Source organism: Passer montanus, unplaced genomic scaffold (genome assembly GCF_014805655.1).
Source record: "Passer montanus isolate IOZ18808 unplaced genomic scaffold, ASM1480565v1 scaffold36, whole genome shotgun sequence".
Taxonomy (NCBI): domain Eukaryota; kingdom Metazoa; phylum Chordata; class Aves; order Passeriformes; family Passeridae; genus Passer; species Passer montanus.
Genome location: NW_024368374.1, coordinates 4,303,898 through 4,323,811, shown reverse-complemented (window position 1 = coordinate 4,323,811; position 19,914 = coordinate 4,303,898). Strand labels below are relative to the sequence as shown.

Here is a 19,914-nt window from a genome sequence, read left to right as displayed (position 1 = left end):
ACATCTGGACAAACACATTATGCAATGGGTGAGCAACTAGCTCACAGGTTGGGCACAAAGGGTTGTAGTGAATAGGGTGACATCAGAGTGGTGACCTGTCACTAGGGGGGTTCCACAGGGCTCCATCCTTGGCCCTGTGCTCCTTCAACATCTTCATAAATGACTTGGACACAGGAGTGACTGGAAGGGATACTAAGCAAGCTGTCATATGATACAAAACTGAGAAGTGCTGTTGTCTCCCTTGAGGGCAGGGAGGCCCTGCAGAGAGACCTCGACAAATCAGAGGGCTGGGGAATCATCACCCATATGAAGTTCAACAAGGGCAAGTGCCTGATCCTGCACCTGGAATGGGGCAACCCTGGATGTACAGACAGACTGGGGAATGAGAGGCTGGAGAGCAGTGCCATGGAAAGGGACCTGGGAATCCTGGTCCATGCCAAGCTGAACACGAGCCAGCAGTGCCCTGGCAGCCAGGAGGGCCAACACTGTCCTGAGTTGCATTGAACACAGCATCACCAGCAGGGAAAGGAGGGGATTGTCCTGCTCTGCTCTGAGCTGGGGTGGCTTCACCTCAAGTGCTGTGTGCAGTTTTGGGTGCCACAATATATGAAAAACATTAAACTGAGGCTGTGGAGGATGACAAGGATGGTGAAGGGCCTTGACAGGAAACTGTATGAGGAGCAGCTGAGCTCACTTGGTCTGTTCAGCCTGGAGGAGACCGAGGGGAGCCCTTGTTGAGGGGAGCAGTTACAGCTTCCTCATGAGGGGAAGAGGAGGGGGAGGCACTGATCTCTGTGGTGACAGTGACAGTGACAGGACCCCAGGGAATGGCCTGAAGCTGTGTCAGAGGAGGTCTAGGTTGGATATCAGGAAAAGGTTATTCAGCCAGAGAGTTGTTGGGCACTGGAACAGGCTCCCCAGGGAAGCGATCACAGCTTGACAAAGTTCAAGAAGAGTTTGGACAACCCTCTCAGGCATATGGTGTGACACTTGTCAATGTCCTGTGCAGGGCAGGTAGCTGGACTTGATGATCCTTGAGGGTCCTTTCCAACTTAGCTTATTTTGTGATTGTGAGATAACTTTTTACACTCACCCAACATCCATGTAATGGTTTCATGCTCCCCTGCCTCCTTTCCCTTCGGGTTCCTTGACTTAATTCACAATTTTCTAACTGTCCCTTTAAGCTTGGCTCCTGGTCCCCCTGCTCTGAAGAAGCACAGAAGGAGAAATGATGTGGAAGTCTGGCTCAACCAGTGCAGTTTTCTAGTAGATTATCCTTTCTATAAACAGAATATGTTGACCTACCTGTTAAACTATTATCTATTTCCCCACTTTTCAGAAACTCACGATTCACACATACAAAAAAAAAAGGTATCATCAAAAAGCATCTTTCTGAAACCAGAATGACTCTCTTAGCAGAGCTCTTCTCCTTGATCTAAAAGTGAAGTATAGTGAAGTACCTAATTTTAGAACTGTTTTCATGTGGGTAAAACCAGCTGCAGATTTATCAGGCAGGACAAAGGTTTTAATCTTTATTCTCTCCTTCACTTTCCAGTAACAACAGGGAAAGCAGTAAGCATTTCCTTCATGTGATGTGGCTGCTCTGCCATGCAGCCTTCCCACTCATGCAGGGGTTATAGCTGCTCCTGAGTAAAACATTCTCTTTTCTTTTCTGAAAAGTCGCTAAGCTATTTTTGTTCAAGTTTTCAAAAGAAGTGTTCTGCCTGAGGCAGAAATCCAGCATGAAAAATTTCTGCCCAAATTATTAAAGAATGGTGGAGTAGCAAACTACTGAAAACAGATGGAGTTTGGCATAAGAAATTACAGATGCCATCACTCATGGCCTTTATACTCTCTAAGCATTTATACCGTAACACATATTCAAATGTGTACTACCACTCAGCAGAGTTCTCACTTCTCTTACCTTCTGTGTTCCTTTTAAAAAGCCCAAAAACCAAAAAATCCCCAGACTTTCTCTCTGTAATATTGATCGTCAAGAAATGTACTTCCAAGTAGCTAGAGGCTATTAGGTCAACCTTCCACTCAGCAATCAGGTGGCAAGAACCTCCTTACCTCAATATCATTATTTTTTACAAAAATCAATAATGACTTTATCCTTACTCATTGTTTTAATTCAGTGTAACAGTGCAAACAGCACAGAAAAACTCAGAGACAGAGGGGTCTGAACAGATACCAAGAAAGCTAATGGAGTGGATTTTAACAGAGTGGGTTTTAATTTCTTGAAGGAAGTTGCCATACAAACAGATAGCAAAAATCTTTCAATCCTTAACAAAAAAGGTCTTTCAATTCTTAACAAGAAAGGTAGTAATTATACATTCTGGGGTGGGAGATCTATCATAAACACCATTTGTAGAACAAATTATAGCACTGACTCTTGCTTATAATATAAGAGAGCAGAGGAAAGAGGTGGATATTCTAACAACCATTGGATACAGAGAAAGACATAATGAATGAAAGTTTAGCAAGAACTAGGAGATAAGACATTTTACATTAGAACCTTCATATATTATTGGTGGATCCATTTATTTTTTTATATCAACTTGGATTAAACAGGGGGACAAATTTAGGATTCAAGTAAACAAAGAAACAGCTGTGCATTTCCATGTCTATTTCATTTATACTGTTACAAATCAATGTTATATAATTCAAGAGAAGCACCTTCTGGTATATCAAAGACTCACTATAGAGAATTAGAGTGGCTCCATGGAAATAATAGTTATATTTGTTCAAAATTTATACACAACAAATCTGTCTCTCTCTACATCTACTATTTAAGGCAGCTACAGCTAATTTGGGAGAACAACTCTAAATTTTAATCCAAGGAAACTAATTTTGCCTAACTGAAAAGAAATTATACATAAGTATCCTCCTGATCTCAGAAAAATTAATGGTAAGGAAGCCCTGTATCCACTAATGGCTTGAGTTTCTCTGTTAGCATCACCAGACGGAATCCACACCACTAGGGAATTGTATGAATTCTAAGAGATTTCCCTTTTTTGTTTCTTCACATTCTCTGGACATAGTTTCAAAGGAGTTTAATGTTAGACCTACCCTCTAGACAAAGCTTTAACAGAAAATGAAGACTGACTTACTCCCATTACTGTAGTCCAGCCAGACCATTTCAGTAAAATTCAAGCCTCAGTGCATTCAGTGGGAGATTTCCTATGAAGTTCAGATGAAGCCAGGATTTCATCTAAGCTTCTCTCTTCTGGTGTAGGAGAACTGACTACAACTAGGCAGAGATGATGCATTGTTCTTTACAGTCTGCACCTGTGTCTAATTTAGTCTTGCAGCTAGAGCTACACAGCAAAGTACTTGACAGCTACTAGAGAGAATAGTCTGGAAACTGTCAACTCAGAGGGATGCTTTTAGAGCTCTCACTCTTTGGAGTAAGTTCTTTTCTGTCTAATCAAAGGAAAAGTATTTTTGTTAAGAAACTTGACATTCCAAATAAGAGTGCTGTTAAGTCAGGGAACGAAAATATGAAATTGCTGTTTGTTACCAGTGCTGTAAATCTTGCTGAAAGCCTTCACAAACACACCAGATGCAGACTGCTAAATCCTTCACTTCATGACAGCACCGAACCACTGACGGAATCACGCTTTCCACAGAGAGGATTGAGCAAGTACCAGATATGTAAAGCCTGTATGCATCAGTTATGATTAGCAAGTGAGGCGGATGCCATACTCAAGCAATAATTTCATATTGTGCAGCCAGATAAAAATTTCACACGTATACAAGAAAAAGCTTGATTCTATGCATTCACACCATTACATTAAATTTTGAGTGCTGTCAGGACTGAGCATATAGCCTAAAAACAGTGTAACATTCAAGTTGTGCATCTAAGTGTTTGTGTATACATGTATACATGCAACAAAATTGCCATATCCATAATTATGCACAGAGATTACAATGTTTCCATTATATCTTTCACAGCAACAGTTTGAAAATCAGTAAGTATAGTTTTCAGATGGAAAGTTGGATGCTGAACTTCAGGCTGAATTTGAAGTTTTGGAAAAGTTGATTAATTTAGAATTTTAAGACAATGCTTTAAAAAGCAAAACATTTTATAGATACATGACTCAGAATGAGCTGAAATTTAAAGCATTTAGCTTGACAGGTGCATATACATATACACACACAGAGGTAAAAGGAGGCTTTGTACATTCACAGTGTGAAATTACTGTGAAAACACTGAACCTGTACAAAACTGAAATGTCTCCTTATTTTCAGCATAGCATAAACCTATGCAGCATTCAGGTGATGCATTTAATCGCTTGCGTATCTGTTGCTATTTATTCTTTTTTGATATAGCTATGACAAAGAGGAAAAATGTAGTCTTCTAATTTAATATCCCAGATTGCTAAGATATATTTATAAACCATTCTATTGTTATTTTGCCTCATTGGCCTTCTAGTCTGTTCCAACAGACTTTCTTGTTACTTAGCCTATCTTTAGCCTACAGCATTTGTGATCTTCAGCTTACAAGAAATTAGGGCAATATCCATAAAAGGATGTTTCAATTTAGTTTATCCTGCCTTAGACCCAGAAAACAGGTTCACAGACCTATATTAGGTACTAAGAATAGAAATCACACCTAACCAATACCCGAGCCAAAAGGAAATGCCGAAGAGGTGAAATTTCACCTCTCGTAAGTGTTTAATGCACATAACACCGAGCTGCAGAAACATCTAGGACGAGACCAACATTCCTAGTTCATAATATCCTATGGGGGCTAAGAAGTCTAGGTTGTCTATGTTTAAACTGATGCTTAGGTCCCACTTTAAAGGCTTCCCTTTGGATAATTATTCAGTGCTGGAAACATTCAGGAAATGGGAGGTCTGTGGGAGCAAAATCCTCCCGGCTGAGACAGCCAAAACCTGAAGTACAGCTGATAAAGGTGGTGGCTTCACTCTGGCTTCTACTTCCATAAGGGTCCCCCACAGTCTTTCTACTGGTGCAGAGAACCAAGTCTCAACTTGATTTTCCTTGGAATTAGCTTAGTTATCGTGAAAGCTTCAGGCTTCCACAAATTATTCTAACATTTACTCCTGAGCTTTTACTTAAATCCAAGAGCATTACCTTTAGCTGGAATATGCCAATTTTGAAGTCTATTTCTGCAACGTGACCTTTCACAAAAATCTCACATCTAAGCCAAACATCACTCCGGAGTAACTCAAATTCCTCCTGAAGTACGAAATGCCTGGATCCCGAGAAGGCAGGCGAGGGGCGGCTCTGGGGCCGGAGGGCCGAGAGAGACCAGAGGCAGAAAACCTCGGGCGCACGAATCCGCCTCGGCCGCCGCTGCCCGCGCCTGCCTCTCGGGGCTGTTTCGGACGTTCCCACTGCGGCGTTCAGCCCCTCGTGTAAAAAGAAAACATCCTGCTCTCGCACCCTCCCCAGGGGCCGCGGCCCGCTCCGCCAGGTCCCCGCGCCCGCCCGGGCCCGGTTTCCGGCGGGACTTTGTGCGGCTGCGCTTCCCTTCCCCCGCGCTCGGCCGGGCCGCGGCGGTGCCGGTGCCTCTGCCCCGGCGGTGCCCGTCTCCCCGCCGTCTCCATGCCGTCGCGGGTGCTGTGCCTGGGCGGCGGGGCCGGGGGTCCCGCTGCGCGCAGGGTCCGCCTGCTCCTGCGGCAGGTGGTGGGCGGCGGCGCGGCCGCGGCGCGGTACGGCCGCTCCGAGGTCAGGGCGCTGCACAGCTCAGGTAACCCACCCCGGCCCCGGTGCCTCGGCCCCCGCCGCCTCCCCCGGTTCAAGCTGCATCAAGGGAAATACAGGCTGGGTATTAGGAAGAAGTTTTTCACTGAAAGAGTGGTAAAGTACTGGAATGGCCTTCCTGGGGAGGTGGTAGTGTCACCATCCCTGGATGCGTTTAAAAAAAAGATTGGATATGGCACTCGGTGCCATGGTTTAGTTGAGGTGTTGGGGCATAGGTTATTTTTCCTCCTGTCACCCGAGACATCTCATTATTTGTAGTGCTTCCATTTTTTTCTGTGAATTTAGATCAGAAACTGATTTTATTGAGAATATGAAGCATTTATGTAGGGTTTACTTGTATGGCACTTATATGGTATTCTATTTTTGGTAACAATTTCCCATTGGTAACACTTTCTTCATGACATCAGTTACCTGGTAATCATTACAAAGTTTCACAACATGTCTCTTAATCACTTCTACCCCAGGGAGCAGTTAGCTGTGTCTGTCTCTCCCATGGTTTCTGCTTGATTATGCCCAAGATATTGGGCTCCTTTATTAGTTCCATTGTACTCTCTGTCTTACTGTCCATATTTGGGACCTTGGTATTAAGAATACTAGTTTTTTTCCTGTTTATTTTGTGGGTGTTTTTAAAATGAATTTTTAAAATGTTTGTGTGTCCTCATGCAGACCCTAGCATTTTTTTTGAGGATACTGAAGTTACAAAGGATGATCTGAAATTTTTTGTGCCATATGTGTTTTTTGCTATTTCTGTGCAGCTGCTGTAATTACAGTTCTTGTTGTAAGTGGTGTTGAGGTTGCATAAATAAATCAGCAAAACATGTCTTAAAAGGCTGGAAGCTGTTAAGAGTCAACTAATCAGCAAATTGTTGTGTACGCAGTAATTTGGATGTGACATCCCTGCCAGGTCAGGGTTGAAATCCCAAACAAGATTTACTGTCTGTCCTGGTACCTTCTGAGTGTAAGGGAGGAACTGTTGCCTGGTATTGTGCTGCTACATGTGAAGAAGCCATCCTGCTTAGCTTTTCGGCTCACTCTTTGCAAAGTGAGCGTGGCTTGCTGGTCCACTGGGGGCTGTGGAGGAATCACTAAAGCTGTCAAGTGGTAAAGCTTAAGAGAAGTCTCAAAGTGAAAGAGACTGCAGGACAGAAGGGTGATGGGAATATCTGGGAAGGTTTGGGGTTGCACAATGTAATTAACGAGGGAAGCAATTTATAGTAGCGCGTGTTGTAGAAGGCTGACTGTCAAAATAATTTTTAATGAGGGTTTCATGTACCTTCTAAAAGACTAAAAAGTATCAAATTTTTGTAGACTATAGATTTTTGTAGACTTGTGGTGAATTAGTTTAAATGCTCTGTGACCTAAATAAAATTGAGTTCTATGCAACTCAGTTCACATTTACTTAATTATTTTAATCCCTATGTAATATTACTGTTTTTAAAAAGTTGACAGGATACACAATATTGGAGTTGCTGTAAGAGATTACAGGGAACAAATGCTAAATTTGATGTAAACTGAAGAGCTGGAAAAATAAAAACCATTGCCAATTAGTGCAGGCAAAAGGAAGGTCTCTCATGTGCTTTGCTGCTCAGTGTACATAAAATAACTTATGCTTTGTCACTGGTGTAGACCAAAATATGTACTGGCTGTATGTGCTGTTTTCTGCAGCACTGCCTGTCCAGGTTCACTTCCTCTACTTTCCTAATGTGAAATTTTTGGTCAATTCCCATTCCTAATCAAACTTGTGTTTAAAACCTATAAGCTCTCAGTAGTACATACAAGCATATCTGCTGAGTAAGACACAGCCACTTGTGAAAATTGCATCACACTTCAGAATCCTGTAATGTTCATCATTGGTGTACAGCATCTAAAAGTTTGTGGTAAAAATCAATAGTCTGAAATAAGGCTATGAATTTGACTGTGTGTTTGTAAGTGGTTCTTTTCCAGGTTTGTCATCATCAAAAGACTAAATATCTGGTTAATGATGGATGTAAATGCTTTCTGGCACATTGCCTTTTCCAATTTTACCTGTGTCATTATCTTTGTTGAGATTCACATGTTGACAGCTGAGAGTGTGTTTCTGACAATATTTTTGTTCACCGGGCAAAACCTATTTTTAGAGAGACTTCATGCTTTCTTGTTTCTCATGGCATTCCTATAATTGTTCATTACCTCCGTAGATGTACTTAGGGAACTGCATTGTGGTGACTGAAATGATTCCAGGGATTTGATTTATGGTGAGCCTTGTGTACGGCTGTTGCGTCAGCACAACTCCGAAGGCAGCAAATGGGGATGGGAATTTTCAAAGGCAGTTGTCTGAAAGTTTGCAGAGTTATGCCTGGGTTATTTCAAATTATTCTAACATTTAGAAAAGAAAAGGTTCATGGTAAAAAAATAGTGTATTTTATTAGACATGCTGATGTGGCTGGAACAAAGGGGTAAAATGTCAGGCCAACTTCTGTAGGGCTTCACTTTTGGTATATGACTGGACGTCAGTAAATAGTTTCTAAGTGTTAATGTTTGCCTGTTGTTTGAAATTTAATTTTTTCTGTTAAACAACTGTTACAGGTCTGATATGTGTTGATGTGTTCTACAAGTTGTGCCTAGCTTAATGTGTAAGATTGAAGTTGTAGCTGCTTGACATACTCAGGGACTCAGGATAGTTGTAGGCAATGCCATAGCTAATTTTAAAGCTGTTTTGTCAGTTTTGGATAGCTTTTCGGTAAATGTGAAATTTCAGAAACATTTCTGTTGATTTTCAGTTGCAGATTCTTTTTGATTGAAATTAATTTTTGAAATTATACTGATGTACTTGTTATCTAAGCTCAGTTTAGAATAGATAGTCTGGGTTTTCTCCACTGAGCAAAATGTGTTTCAAAAACCTTTGTACAGTTTGAAAACACTCTGAGCTAATTTTTCACAAAAGTAGCACCAGCTACAGAAGATTTGAAAGCACTGGTGATGCAGTGGGTATCTGTTACTGTGTGACTAAGAGGAGCTGGTGGATATCACTTTGTACAGACAGCTAGCAATAACCTCCCACTCATGAGCTTTTGTGCTCACAGGGGATTTCAGCCATGCAGACATGAGCTAGGAGGGCAGTCTGGCGTTGTGCATGCACTCTTGGTACTTCCTAGGCTGTGCTGGTAAAAAAATTTGTAACTCAGGTGCCAGGGTTAACTCTTCACTTTGCTGCTTTCAAGTGTAGGAGGGCAGTCTGGCGTTGTGCATGCACTCTTGGTACTTCCTAGGCTGTATTGGTAAAAAATTTGTAACTCAGATGCCAGGGTTAACTCTTCACTTTGTCTGCTGCTTTCAAGTAGGGAAGAGCTGTGATCAGTTTCACAGCCTAGATCTCAGTGACTGGAACAAGACTGATTTGCACATCTGGAGGAAGGCTGGGAAGGTGAGCAGCAGAATTAGGATCTTGGACTTCAGGACTGCAAACTTTCACTTATTCAGGAGATCGGTAGGTAGAATCCTTTGGGTAACAACCATGAAGATGGAAGGTGCACAGGAGAGCTTGAAAATTTTTAAAGACAGCTTAATGGCAGCTCGGGAATGAACAATTCAGTAGCAGAAGGCCTGTTTGGCCAAGCAGGGAACTTCTCAATGACCTAAAACAAAAGGGGAACATACAAAAGCGCAAGTAAGGACAGACAGCAGGAGTGTAAAAGTGTGATTTAGTATGTAGGGACAAAATCCCTACCATCTTGTCAGAATGCAAACATTTAGTCCAGAAGGACCCTGATGAACATGAGAACTGGGGCAATGGAAACCTCAAAAAGTTTAAATATGAAGATCTGCTAGTAGACTAAAGTGTTGCTGGGAAGGGAGTGGCTGAATGACAGCTTTGGTGAAAAGGCTGTGGGATTGCATTGGGATGTCTGGTTGAATACAGCAGGGGAAGAGGTTGGCTAGAGTGGCTGTGGAACATCCATCCTTGAAAGTTCTGTGATTCAGTCAGACAGAGCCATGGCTCAGCAGATCTCATCTTGGAGGTAGACTGATGTTGAGGTTGAAGATGACCAGTATTTCTGCAGTGTTCTGATATTTGATGAAATGGGAAGCTTAATACCTGTCTCACATGGTAAATGTATTAAGAAGGGATATTCTGGAATTTATCAAGTCTGTGTAAGATCATCATGGTAGTAAACATTTAAAACTGACTTTTCACCTCATAAGACTTTTGTAATTGAGCAATATCAGACTCCCTACTTTCAGGGTATTGGTCCAAACAAATAGCTTTTGCTAAGTAAAGATTGTGTATTTCCTGCATGGCTGGATCATGGAATCATAGGACATGCTGGGTTGGAAGGGACCCTCAAGGTTCATTGAGTCCAACTCCTGATCCTGTGCAGGATGCCCCAAGAGTCCCACCATATGCCTGAGAGATTGTCCAAATGCTTTTTAAGCTCCTATGACCACTTCCCTGGCAAGCCTGTCCCAGGATTCAACCACCCTCTGGGTGAAAAGCCTTTTCCTAATATCCAGCCTAAATCTTCCTGCTAGAGCTTCAGGCTATTTCCCCAAGTCTTATCACTAGTCACCAGAGAGCAGAGATCAATATCAGACAAGATTCCATGTTCACATTGTTGATCAGAAAAATGAAAAAAATGTTATCTTTCTCGCAGAGATCAATATCAGACAAGATTCCATGTTCACATTGTTGATCTTTTACTAATGCAGAAAAATGAAAAAAATGTTATCTTTCTTGAGTAAATACCAAGATTTTGGTTTCATGACACCTTGGACTGTAACCAGTAAAGACACTCATTAGCCAGCCCAAAACAGACAATTGAAAAATCTAATGTTAGCTTCAAACATGAAAATTTTAAAAATAGAAGATTTAAAAAGAATGTTGAGTAGAGATTGAGTAATATTCAAATTTTATGTTTGGAGCAGTTGTTTTGGTTTTTTAGAGAGAAATATTTCATTTTGTCCATAAAAAACCAGAACTTTAGTGGATTTTTTTGCTTAGCTCAGAGATAGGTTTTGTTGTGTAAACATTTCATCTATTTCAGTCAGCAGCAGCTGTCAGACTGCAGCATCCTGTTGACAGGAGCTGAGCTCCACCTCTGCTATGTGTGAAGGCACTGGTGGTCAAGGAACACACTTAAACTTTGTGAGTGCAGGGAATAGGTTTCTGTCCCTCATATTCATGTCTTTGAGAGGTTTCCAATACTGATATGAGGTGCAGAGTAGGTGACAGTGTTGCTCAATGAATGTAATATTTGCAGCAATAAAGATGGCCAATAAGAGCTGCTATGAAATGTAAAAAAGAAGTAACTTACAGGGCTGCCTTTTTTCCTCCCCTGAATTGTGTATTTGGCAAAGTTAAGGAAAAAGAATAAACCTGGAAAGTATAATTTCTGTTTTTTCAGAATAAGTCAGCTCTTCAAGGATTAGTAAGAGCTGACACTCTTCTCTGTTTCTTTGTGGAAGTGTGCTGGATAAATACCAGTTCAAAACATAATTTTTTTCCCCTCCTTCACATTAGAATGAAATTAAGACCTGGAAATATACATTTGAATATGATATAGATTTCAGACTTTTCTTTAACAGGTGTGGGTTTATCACATAGAAATTATTATTAGCAGAGCTTAGCACCTTCACAGTTTTAATATGTTCTTGCTGTTCCAGGCTCTTGAAACCAGATGGATGGTCTGTGTACAAGTGAATGTGCAATATATTAGGGAGAGTGTGTTAATCTCACCTATTTTCAGGACTAAAGAGGTCAGAAGGCAATAAATTCAGCAACCTAAAAACATAATGTTCCTGAAGCTTCATTGTAGTGTCTTACAGAAACTCAGATAACACAAATATAATTTGCACATGAGATTGGAACTGTTTGTGTTGTGTACTCAAAAAACTAAATACATGTATAGATATTTTCAGGTTTTCTTTTACAGTAGGATTTCTTAATTTCTTTATTTTAAAATAGCCTTTTCAAATGTATTAATTTTATTGGTTTTTTATTCATATGTTTTTTTTACCAGAAAAAAATGGCAAGTAGAATAAAACTTCTTTCTATTTCAAAGTTCTTAATGTGTAGTTGATATGCAGTCTGACCGGTGTTGCTGTAAATAATTTAAACAGCAGTGCCTTTTTCTTTTCAGCATAGAGGAATAAATGGTAGAATTAGGGGATAGTCTCTTCTTGGGAGGTGGAGAGGTGAGGAGGAATAGTTGGTATGGTACTTACTAGCTGTTAAGATCAGTCAAACCTGCCAAGTGCGTAGTGAGACTGCATGTTCAGGAAGCCTCCTTGCTGAGATTGTAACGTCACATCATCCACAGTGGGTCAGAACAAAGGTCCATCAAACCTACTGTTCCATATTGGCCAACAGTGAGTAGGAGATGCTGGGGGAGAATAAAAGCACATGGTGTTCATGCAGGGGTGCCCTGCCAAAGTGCCTTTCTAGCCTCTGGCTGCCTGCTCCGCAGCTCAGGGGCTTGGAGCTGGTGCTGCCTTTCTATTCAGACTGAGTAGAAGAAACAGGTCTCCTTGTCTGAAGAGCTCTTCTCAGTTACTGTAAAAAACAGACACAGACAATGATATTGCTTCTGTCTAAAATGTAGGTCTAAAGAAGACAGTGTATCATTCAGTGCTCTGCAATTACTGGGTAGCTATATGTCCATGTATGTGTTTCTGTATTGCCAGAGGTGCAATTCACACCTGCCTTTTTCAGCTGCAGGAGAAAGAACTCATTGCATGTATTGGGGCTGTTTTCATATATATTTTTTTTTCTAGAGAGTCTCTTCAGAATCCTGTTACTGGTTTCAGTCTTCATGTGCTGCCAGTTTTTTACCCCTGTTGCTCCTATGTCTGTATCCTGTCTGCCCCGTGAACGGGATGTCCCCTTTACCTTTTGGGTTCTGGCCAATGTGGCTCTTGTTTTGTTTCAGCAGCCATGGTTCTTTGTGTATATATTGCACTGCTTGTATCTCACTGTTTTCCCCAATGACTGTGGTATCTAGGGTTACTGTTTTCTCTGTGGGAGACAAGAAAGCAGAAGCACATCTTCACTGCTTGCCCAAGCAAGCCTGACATAGCCCACAAAGTCTCTGTCACAAAATCCTATGGGTATAGCTCTTGTCCACAATAGTGTGGGAGTAGCTTGTGGAATGGGTTGGAGTATATGTGGGCTGTTCCATAATTTGCCATGTAGTCAAACAATTTGGGATACATGTGTTCAAATTACAGGTTTTGCTGATTTAACACCACCATTTAACCAAGCAGGCTGTTATCAGTTCCTTGCCAGCTGGTGAAACGCTAGAAAGAGCCTGTCCAGAATGACATCTCTGTTCAAAGGGTTTGGAAATGCAGTGGAAATGGAGTAACCAAACATGAGTTTTTAAACAGCTACAGAAGAAACAAATTGAGATGAGAAAATTTAGCCCAGGTGGAAGTGCATGATAAGATTAGTGGGCTAATCCTCCCTCTGCTCATTTAGCTAGGAAAATGGACTTTTCTGTCTTGGTTTATTATTGCTTAAGGTTCTATTAAACACTGCTAATATTTTTGCTTTTTGGACAGATGCAAGCTGGAGGCTACATTTGTCTCCAGGCAGCAACAAACAATTAAAAGCTGAATACCCTGTGTGCTCAGCTCTAACCACATCTTACATATAGATGTAAGTTCTCTCCCAGTCTATTTTTCTTGAAAGGGTCCATTTTTGTAGGGTCTATTGGTGTCTGGAATACTTGTGGGATTTTTGAACATGGTTAGATGTGTTGATCAAGAGTTAGCTTGATATGGACAGACATAAATACCACCAGAAGTGATGCATTTTTCATTTTTCACCTAGATGAAACTTGGTTTTGAGTTGTTTGATTTTTTTTAAAGGCAGTGTAGGAAACCAATGAAGGCTTTTCAGTACTGTGCTAATAAACTAGGTAATTGAAATTCTATCCTGTGGATATTATCTTCCCAATGTATTTTGGGATTATGAAAAAGTTTGACATCTTGTTGTTTTGCCATCTTGGCCCTACGGGGTTTTGGAAGACTATGTATGCATGAAATAGTATTTACTATTGAGCTGAGGTGATTTTAGCTAGGAGCTAATTAATCATATACTCTTGTCTCACTGCATGTTGTCTGGGGATTTCTGAGAAAATAAACTGTCACTAATTTATTAGGGATATGTAAAGCAACCTGCTCTTTTTAGAATGTTATTGTTCCAGGCTGAGCTAATGAGAAAGATGTCAACTTTTGCAGGAAGCAGTGGGCTTCTAGGGTGTTTTCATCAACATGGAGGTATTTTCATAGAACCATAGGTGATGATAATATACTGAACTGGAAGGAACCCACAGTGATCATCAGCTCCTTGCCCTGCACAGGAATTTGCCCCAAGAACCCCACCATGTGCTTGAAAGCATTATCCAGACACTTCCTGAGTTCTGTCAGGTTGTGACCACTTCTCTGGGGAGCCTGTTCCAGTGCCCAATCATACTATCAGTTGAAGAGTCTTTTCCTAAATCTCCCAACGCAGCTTCATGCCTCTCTGGTCACCAGAGAGAAGAGATCAGTTCTTGCCCCTGTCCTTTCCCTCATGAGGAAGCTGCAAACCGCAGTGAGGTCTGCTCTGTCTCCAGGCTGAACAAGCCATGTGACCTCAGCCACTCTTCATATGGCTTCCCTTCATCCCATCACCATGAGTAGCCCAGATTAAAAAGGTGTGGTGCCAGAAATGTTGGTGTCCTGCCATCATCCCTATTAACTGTTCCCAGTGAGAAATGGTGAGCTTGGAACTGCAGTAGAAGAAAGGGAAAGGGAGATGATGCTTAGTCAGTAAGTTTTTCTTACTTTAAAACTCAAAGAAATGGGCAAAACACTGGGATAACCAAAGACTAGATTTTAGTCCCTGCAGTTCTTGTGTCTATTGTTCAGTGAGTTTAATTTATGTAAGAGTTCCCAGAGTCAGGACTGGGGCTCTAAACTATTGCAGGACTTTCTTTTGGACTGTATTTGAATGCTTCAGGCTGGAGAGGGCACAGTACTCTTTGGTGCATTTGAAACAAAAATTCAGCAAGGGCCAGAAAAAGAGCTAAAGCACTAGACAGCTGCCTAATTGTTAGCTTAGCCCAGCTCTGTTTGGAACCATTCCACTTCTGGGCTCTTGCACAATCAAAGAATGGTGCTTAGTTCCAGCATGGTGAGTGGGAATTGCTTGGTGCTGCTTGCCCTGAGAGCCAGGGATGAATCCTTGTCTGCCTTTTATATGGCAGTACTGTGTGCCACTTTCTGGCAAGCTATTGGAGCACTGTATTGCTCCAACTATATTGTTGTATAATACATATTTATATAGTATTGCATAAAATGTGGGAACAATCACCAGCCTACTACCTTTGCCAATATTTTAGGGAAGAATGGAGGGCTGACTATTTATACTCCAGAAGCAATGTAAAGACCCATGTGCAGGCACGTATGTGAGGCTGTGAATCCCAGTCTCTGAATTCTAGTCAAGCCCTTCAATTTAACAGGAAATCAGCTATAAGCCTTTCTTCACTGCTTCCTGTTTGTTACTGTAGGTGATTCTACTCTGGCTGTTATAATCCTAGTCATTTTCCATTAATTGTGTGAGCCATTTCAGAACCCGGGAATTCTCAGTCCTGTGAGATGAGTAGTAACATCTGGGTATGCTGGATGGGTACTGCATTTGAGTGTAAAACTAGAGTCATGGCTGACTGAAAGGAGAGCTACTGCATGTGTGGGAGGAGTTTTAGCTGCCTCTTTTAATTTGGGCAAGCTGCTTATCCAGCATCTCTCTTTCTGGTTCCAGCACTGGTCTTCCAAACCGGCTTCTTTCATGGTGCTGGAGATAGGCAACTTTAGATTGGGTTCTCTTGGATGGAAGAGGATAAGGGTTAGGTCTACAAGAGGATTGGATCCCTGTTTGATCTTGTTTGTTGGCTCTGTACTTTCTGCAGCTCACTTCTGAGAAAAGTGTAAACACATGAGACAATTCCAGAACTTGGCCTCAGTTCATGGAAAGGAGGTGTAATCAGTGTTGTGGCAAGACTGTACCCCTGTGCAGCAGTCTTACTCCAGCAATCCTCTCCATCCTCACACAGGCACTACAGTGCAGTGGAGGTGGTGTTATCTTTAGCAGCAGTAATGGGAAAAATGCCATTTGCTAGAGTCATCTGTTTCATGGTCTTAAAACTTGTGAACTCATTTGTGGGACCCAAACTGTTGAAAGAAAATAAACTTTGGTGTTCTTACTAGTCCAGACCTCATTTTTCTGGGTTTTGGGCATTGTGCTGTTTTTCAGTGTGACTGCTGCTGTGTCGGTGCTTGCCCATTTCTGTACTGCAAACTAGATTTCACTTTTGATTTCTATGAGAAAGGGCACAGGGCATGTCCTGCCATTTAATTCAAGCCTGTGGCTGCAGAAAGATAGATAAGGCAGGCAGGTCCTGGTGAAGAACCATTAAGTAAAATGGCCAGATGCTTTAGGTTTTTTGAAACCCAGAGCAGGAAGTGCTGGAGACCACTCAAACTTCAGAAAGGTGCCAGGTTCTGCAGCCATGTAGTCAGGGAGTACTGGAAGGGCCCACTGGCATGAATATGTCTCTTTGTACCTCCAACAGATACTGTTCCAGACTGCTTGGAAACTCGGGAAAATCATCATCCTTACAAGTGTTTGTCACTGATAGCTCTACAGGCAAACATGCTAAAGTTTTAATTTCAGTAAGTCAACAATGGTAGCTGGAATTGTGTTCTCTACTGGGCTTGATTTCCATAGCTCCCAACAGCTTAAGGTTCTAAGAGCAGCAGTAAAGTAAATAAAGCAATAAAATAAAACTAATTAAATATAGATTGTCCAGGTACCTGATGTACTGAAAAGCAGCAGAGCCCAATTAGTAAACACAAACACATTAGAGGCTGCTTTGTGAACACATAGTCAGCCTCACCACAGCAGGCTTATAATTTAAATTTTAAGGGCATTAAATATTTAAAAGTGTCAAAGTATGTAAGAACTAAAAGACTTATTTTCTTTATTTTAGGTGATACTGTCACTATTGGAGATGTGTCTTTCAAACTCAAAACACCGAAGAACCCAGAACTTGTTCCACAGAACTACAGTAAGGATCTGCTTTCCTTTTGAAGGAGTTTCAAGGCTTTATTAGAAAAATTTCTACTCATTCAGTCACCTCCCTGACTTTACTGAAATGATCTAAGAAATATATTTTGAAGAAGCATGCAATTTGGGGGAAGGCTCTCTTTGCTTAGTCTTTACTTTATCTCTGGTTCAGCTGGTTGTATAGGAATCTTAACTATGAATATAACTTATCCCATTGGTCAACAGGACAGTAAGAGAATCATTTATATATGTTTAATTATTTTGTTCAAAAAGGTTCTTATCCAGGGATTAATTCTAAAAATAATCTCAAGTTGTTTGGTCATTAAACTGTGGCTATTTAGAATTACCATTCAATTGCGATATGATTGTACATCCTAGCAGTTTGCAGATGTATGATGGTTTTTTACTGTGATATTTAGTATTCCCAGATTATCACATAATGGTTGTCAGCAAACATACAGGTCTTTGTGATGCATCAAGTCAATGAGAAGTCAGTTGTGTAGTAATGAAAAATACTGTCAAATGGAAAATACGCAGATGACTATGCACACTAAGAACATGCACACATGTACCTAAAATTGATTGTCTTTTGATACCCTGTTACAGACATCACTGGTTTGCAGACATCCTTATTTCCTGACTGTTCATGGAGAATACATGTTTCTTGAGCTTTTCCTTTTGCACCATGGATCGCAAGTGAATCATGTTTGCATTGTGGCTTTTCTCAGTACACAGGCCAGACATTTCCTGAAGATCCAAAATGATCAGTTGCCATTTTTTCAGTACTTTCAAATTTGGGCTGCTTGATATCCAGAATGCAAGTTAAGAAACAACCATTAAAAACTGATTTTTCCACTCAGATAAATTTGCAGACTGAAACCAAGCACGTGTGGCATTCTAAAAGGGTATGCAAGTCTTATAGGACTGTTTACGCAGAGACAAGCACTGAGAACTCCTAATGATGTCATTGCACTGTCCTACAGGTGGGAAGTGGGTGTAATCACTGACTTCAAGTGAATTTGCTTTCCAGCATCATGTCTAAATTCATTCCATGGCATTTTGAATCAAGAAAAATCCTGGGGCACTGGTCTTTCTGTTCGTTTTGTTTTGTTTACTTTTCAGAAGGTTTGCATTGATAATATCAACAATAGACTTGCCACTGCACAGCTGGCAATATAAAAAGTTTATATTGTTTTCTTAGGTAATAGTGCTGCAGTTCATCAGACAGGGTTTAGGTGGTCTTGCTTGAGCAGGATGGTTGGACAAGCTGACATCAAGAGGTCCCTTCCAACCTCAACTTCCCTGTGTTTCTGTGATTCCTGATTTTGTAGTAACTGGGATAGACTGTTAATATTGACATGTTTAGATAGTTGTTTCTTACCTCTATTTTGTCACACAACATTTTGTCTGAAACATTTTCCCTTGGAAAGGTGTAGCAGAAATACAGAGAAATACAGAAATACAGAAACATAAAACAGTTTTGGTTGGAGGGGGACATTTAAAGGTCATTTAGTCCAACCCCTCCTGCAAAGAGCAGGGACATCTTCAGCTAGATCAAGTTGTTGAGGGGGCAGTATTAAGGGGAAGATTTTGTTTGCTTTGACTAAATAACCAGTTAAATAACTGGTGTGAAATCTGCCAGTAGTCTGGTGGGCCAGATCACTGATCCACATCTGGACTGTGGGCTGATGAAGTCTCATAACTCAGTAGGCATCACACTGTCACTTTGCTACCAGGTGATCTAAGGTACCAAAAATTTCCAGTGTCCTGTGCCAGCCCTTGTTACAGGGTAGCCTATGAGGAAAGGGTTTCTGTTTTAGACTGTAATGACATGTCCCATTCCTCCTGAGTTCCCTAGGAATGCTGCCAAACAGTTGAGAAATCTTGCACAGTATTATTACTTTTACAACTTCTTAAATAATAGATTTTTGTTTTTCATGTTTATTTTGTATGCCTTTTCTCTCATATTGATCATCAAAGATGTCAGTTGTCTATGTTAATCCATTTCACTTATTTGTAATTTTGGTAGATTGATTTGCTTTCTTATTTTTTGTGCTGTACCAAAAGCATTAATTATAACAATGTTTTACCACGTTTAACAATTTAACAATGCTTTTTCACTGTTACATATTTTGTTCAACCTGCACTTTTCAGCAAGTTAAATGTTAGCTCTAAGTTACTCTAACAGCATCTCTTTCAGTTCTTTGGACTGAGAAGGTAAGAGAATTTGGAAAGCATTTGGAAGAATCAAAGGAGAGGTTTTTCTATTTAATGACTATAAGAAAAAGTGGTTGAAAACTGATAGTGAAAAAGTTATTAAGCATCAGACTGTACAGAATAATGAGATCTTAGCTAAAATCTGATACCACATAATAATAATGTTTTTGTTACTAACATAAGTCTGATACCAAGTAATAGTAACACTTACTAGAACAAATATATTATTTAGTAGTTTCTCTCTTTTGAAGGATTTTTTTTTAATAATCATGGCTGAAAGGAGCCTGTGTCATGCTTGGGATACTGTTGTTCATCAATAGTAACGTACTGTAAGTAGGCTTACTTCAGGTACAAAATTTTGCTTGTAAACCTAAGTATCAAATGAGTTAAAATCAGGTACGGTAGAATACTAAAGTATTTTATAGCAGAAAATTTATTTCAAATAGTTGAGTGTGGTTTCTTTGTATATTTAAACTTAGGATTTTTTTTAACCCTTAGTGTTTAAGTTCTTTGGTTATCTTACTATGGAGAACAAAGATATATTCTTGTAGTGGAGTTAAGTACATTGTGTTGACTTCATGTTGATTGATGATGTGAGATATTTAGGGAGTGTTTGTGCATTACTTAACAGATTCTTTTCTTCTTTTAAGAGTATTTCTCTTTTTGCTGTATGAATGACTGCTGTAGATACAAGTTGTTTTGGTGTAAACCAAATGGAAGTAATTGCATGTTTATACTAATTTATAAACTAAAACATCACGTATTTTGAAAATTTATTTTAATAGTTAATATTAAATTAAGAATGTACTTACCTGATTTCTTTTAAACTAAGACTAGGAATAATTAGATCATTTGCTTAAGTGGGAAACATCCCT

The 19,914-nt window shown here is 40.4% G+C and overlaps 1 protein-coding gene across 1 annotated transcript in view; it reads left to right on the top strand.

Annotated features, from left to right (window-relative positions):
- Positions 1 to 5,484: 5,484 nt before the first annotated feature.
- VWA8 (von Willebrand factor A domain containing 8) overlaps positions 5,485 to 19,914 on the top strand; it is a 183,111-nt gene continuing 168,681 nt past the window's right edge. The window contains exons 1-2 of the mRNA XM_039716669.1: positions 5,485 to 5,722; positions 16,746 to 16,823. Coding sequence (XP_039572603.1) covers positions 5,578 to 5,722; positions 16,746 to 16,823 — 223 coding nt within the window. The 5' untranslated portion in view covers positions 5,485 to 5,577. The remainder of the gene's footprint in view (positions 5,723 to 16,745; positions 16,824 to 19,914) is intronic.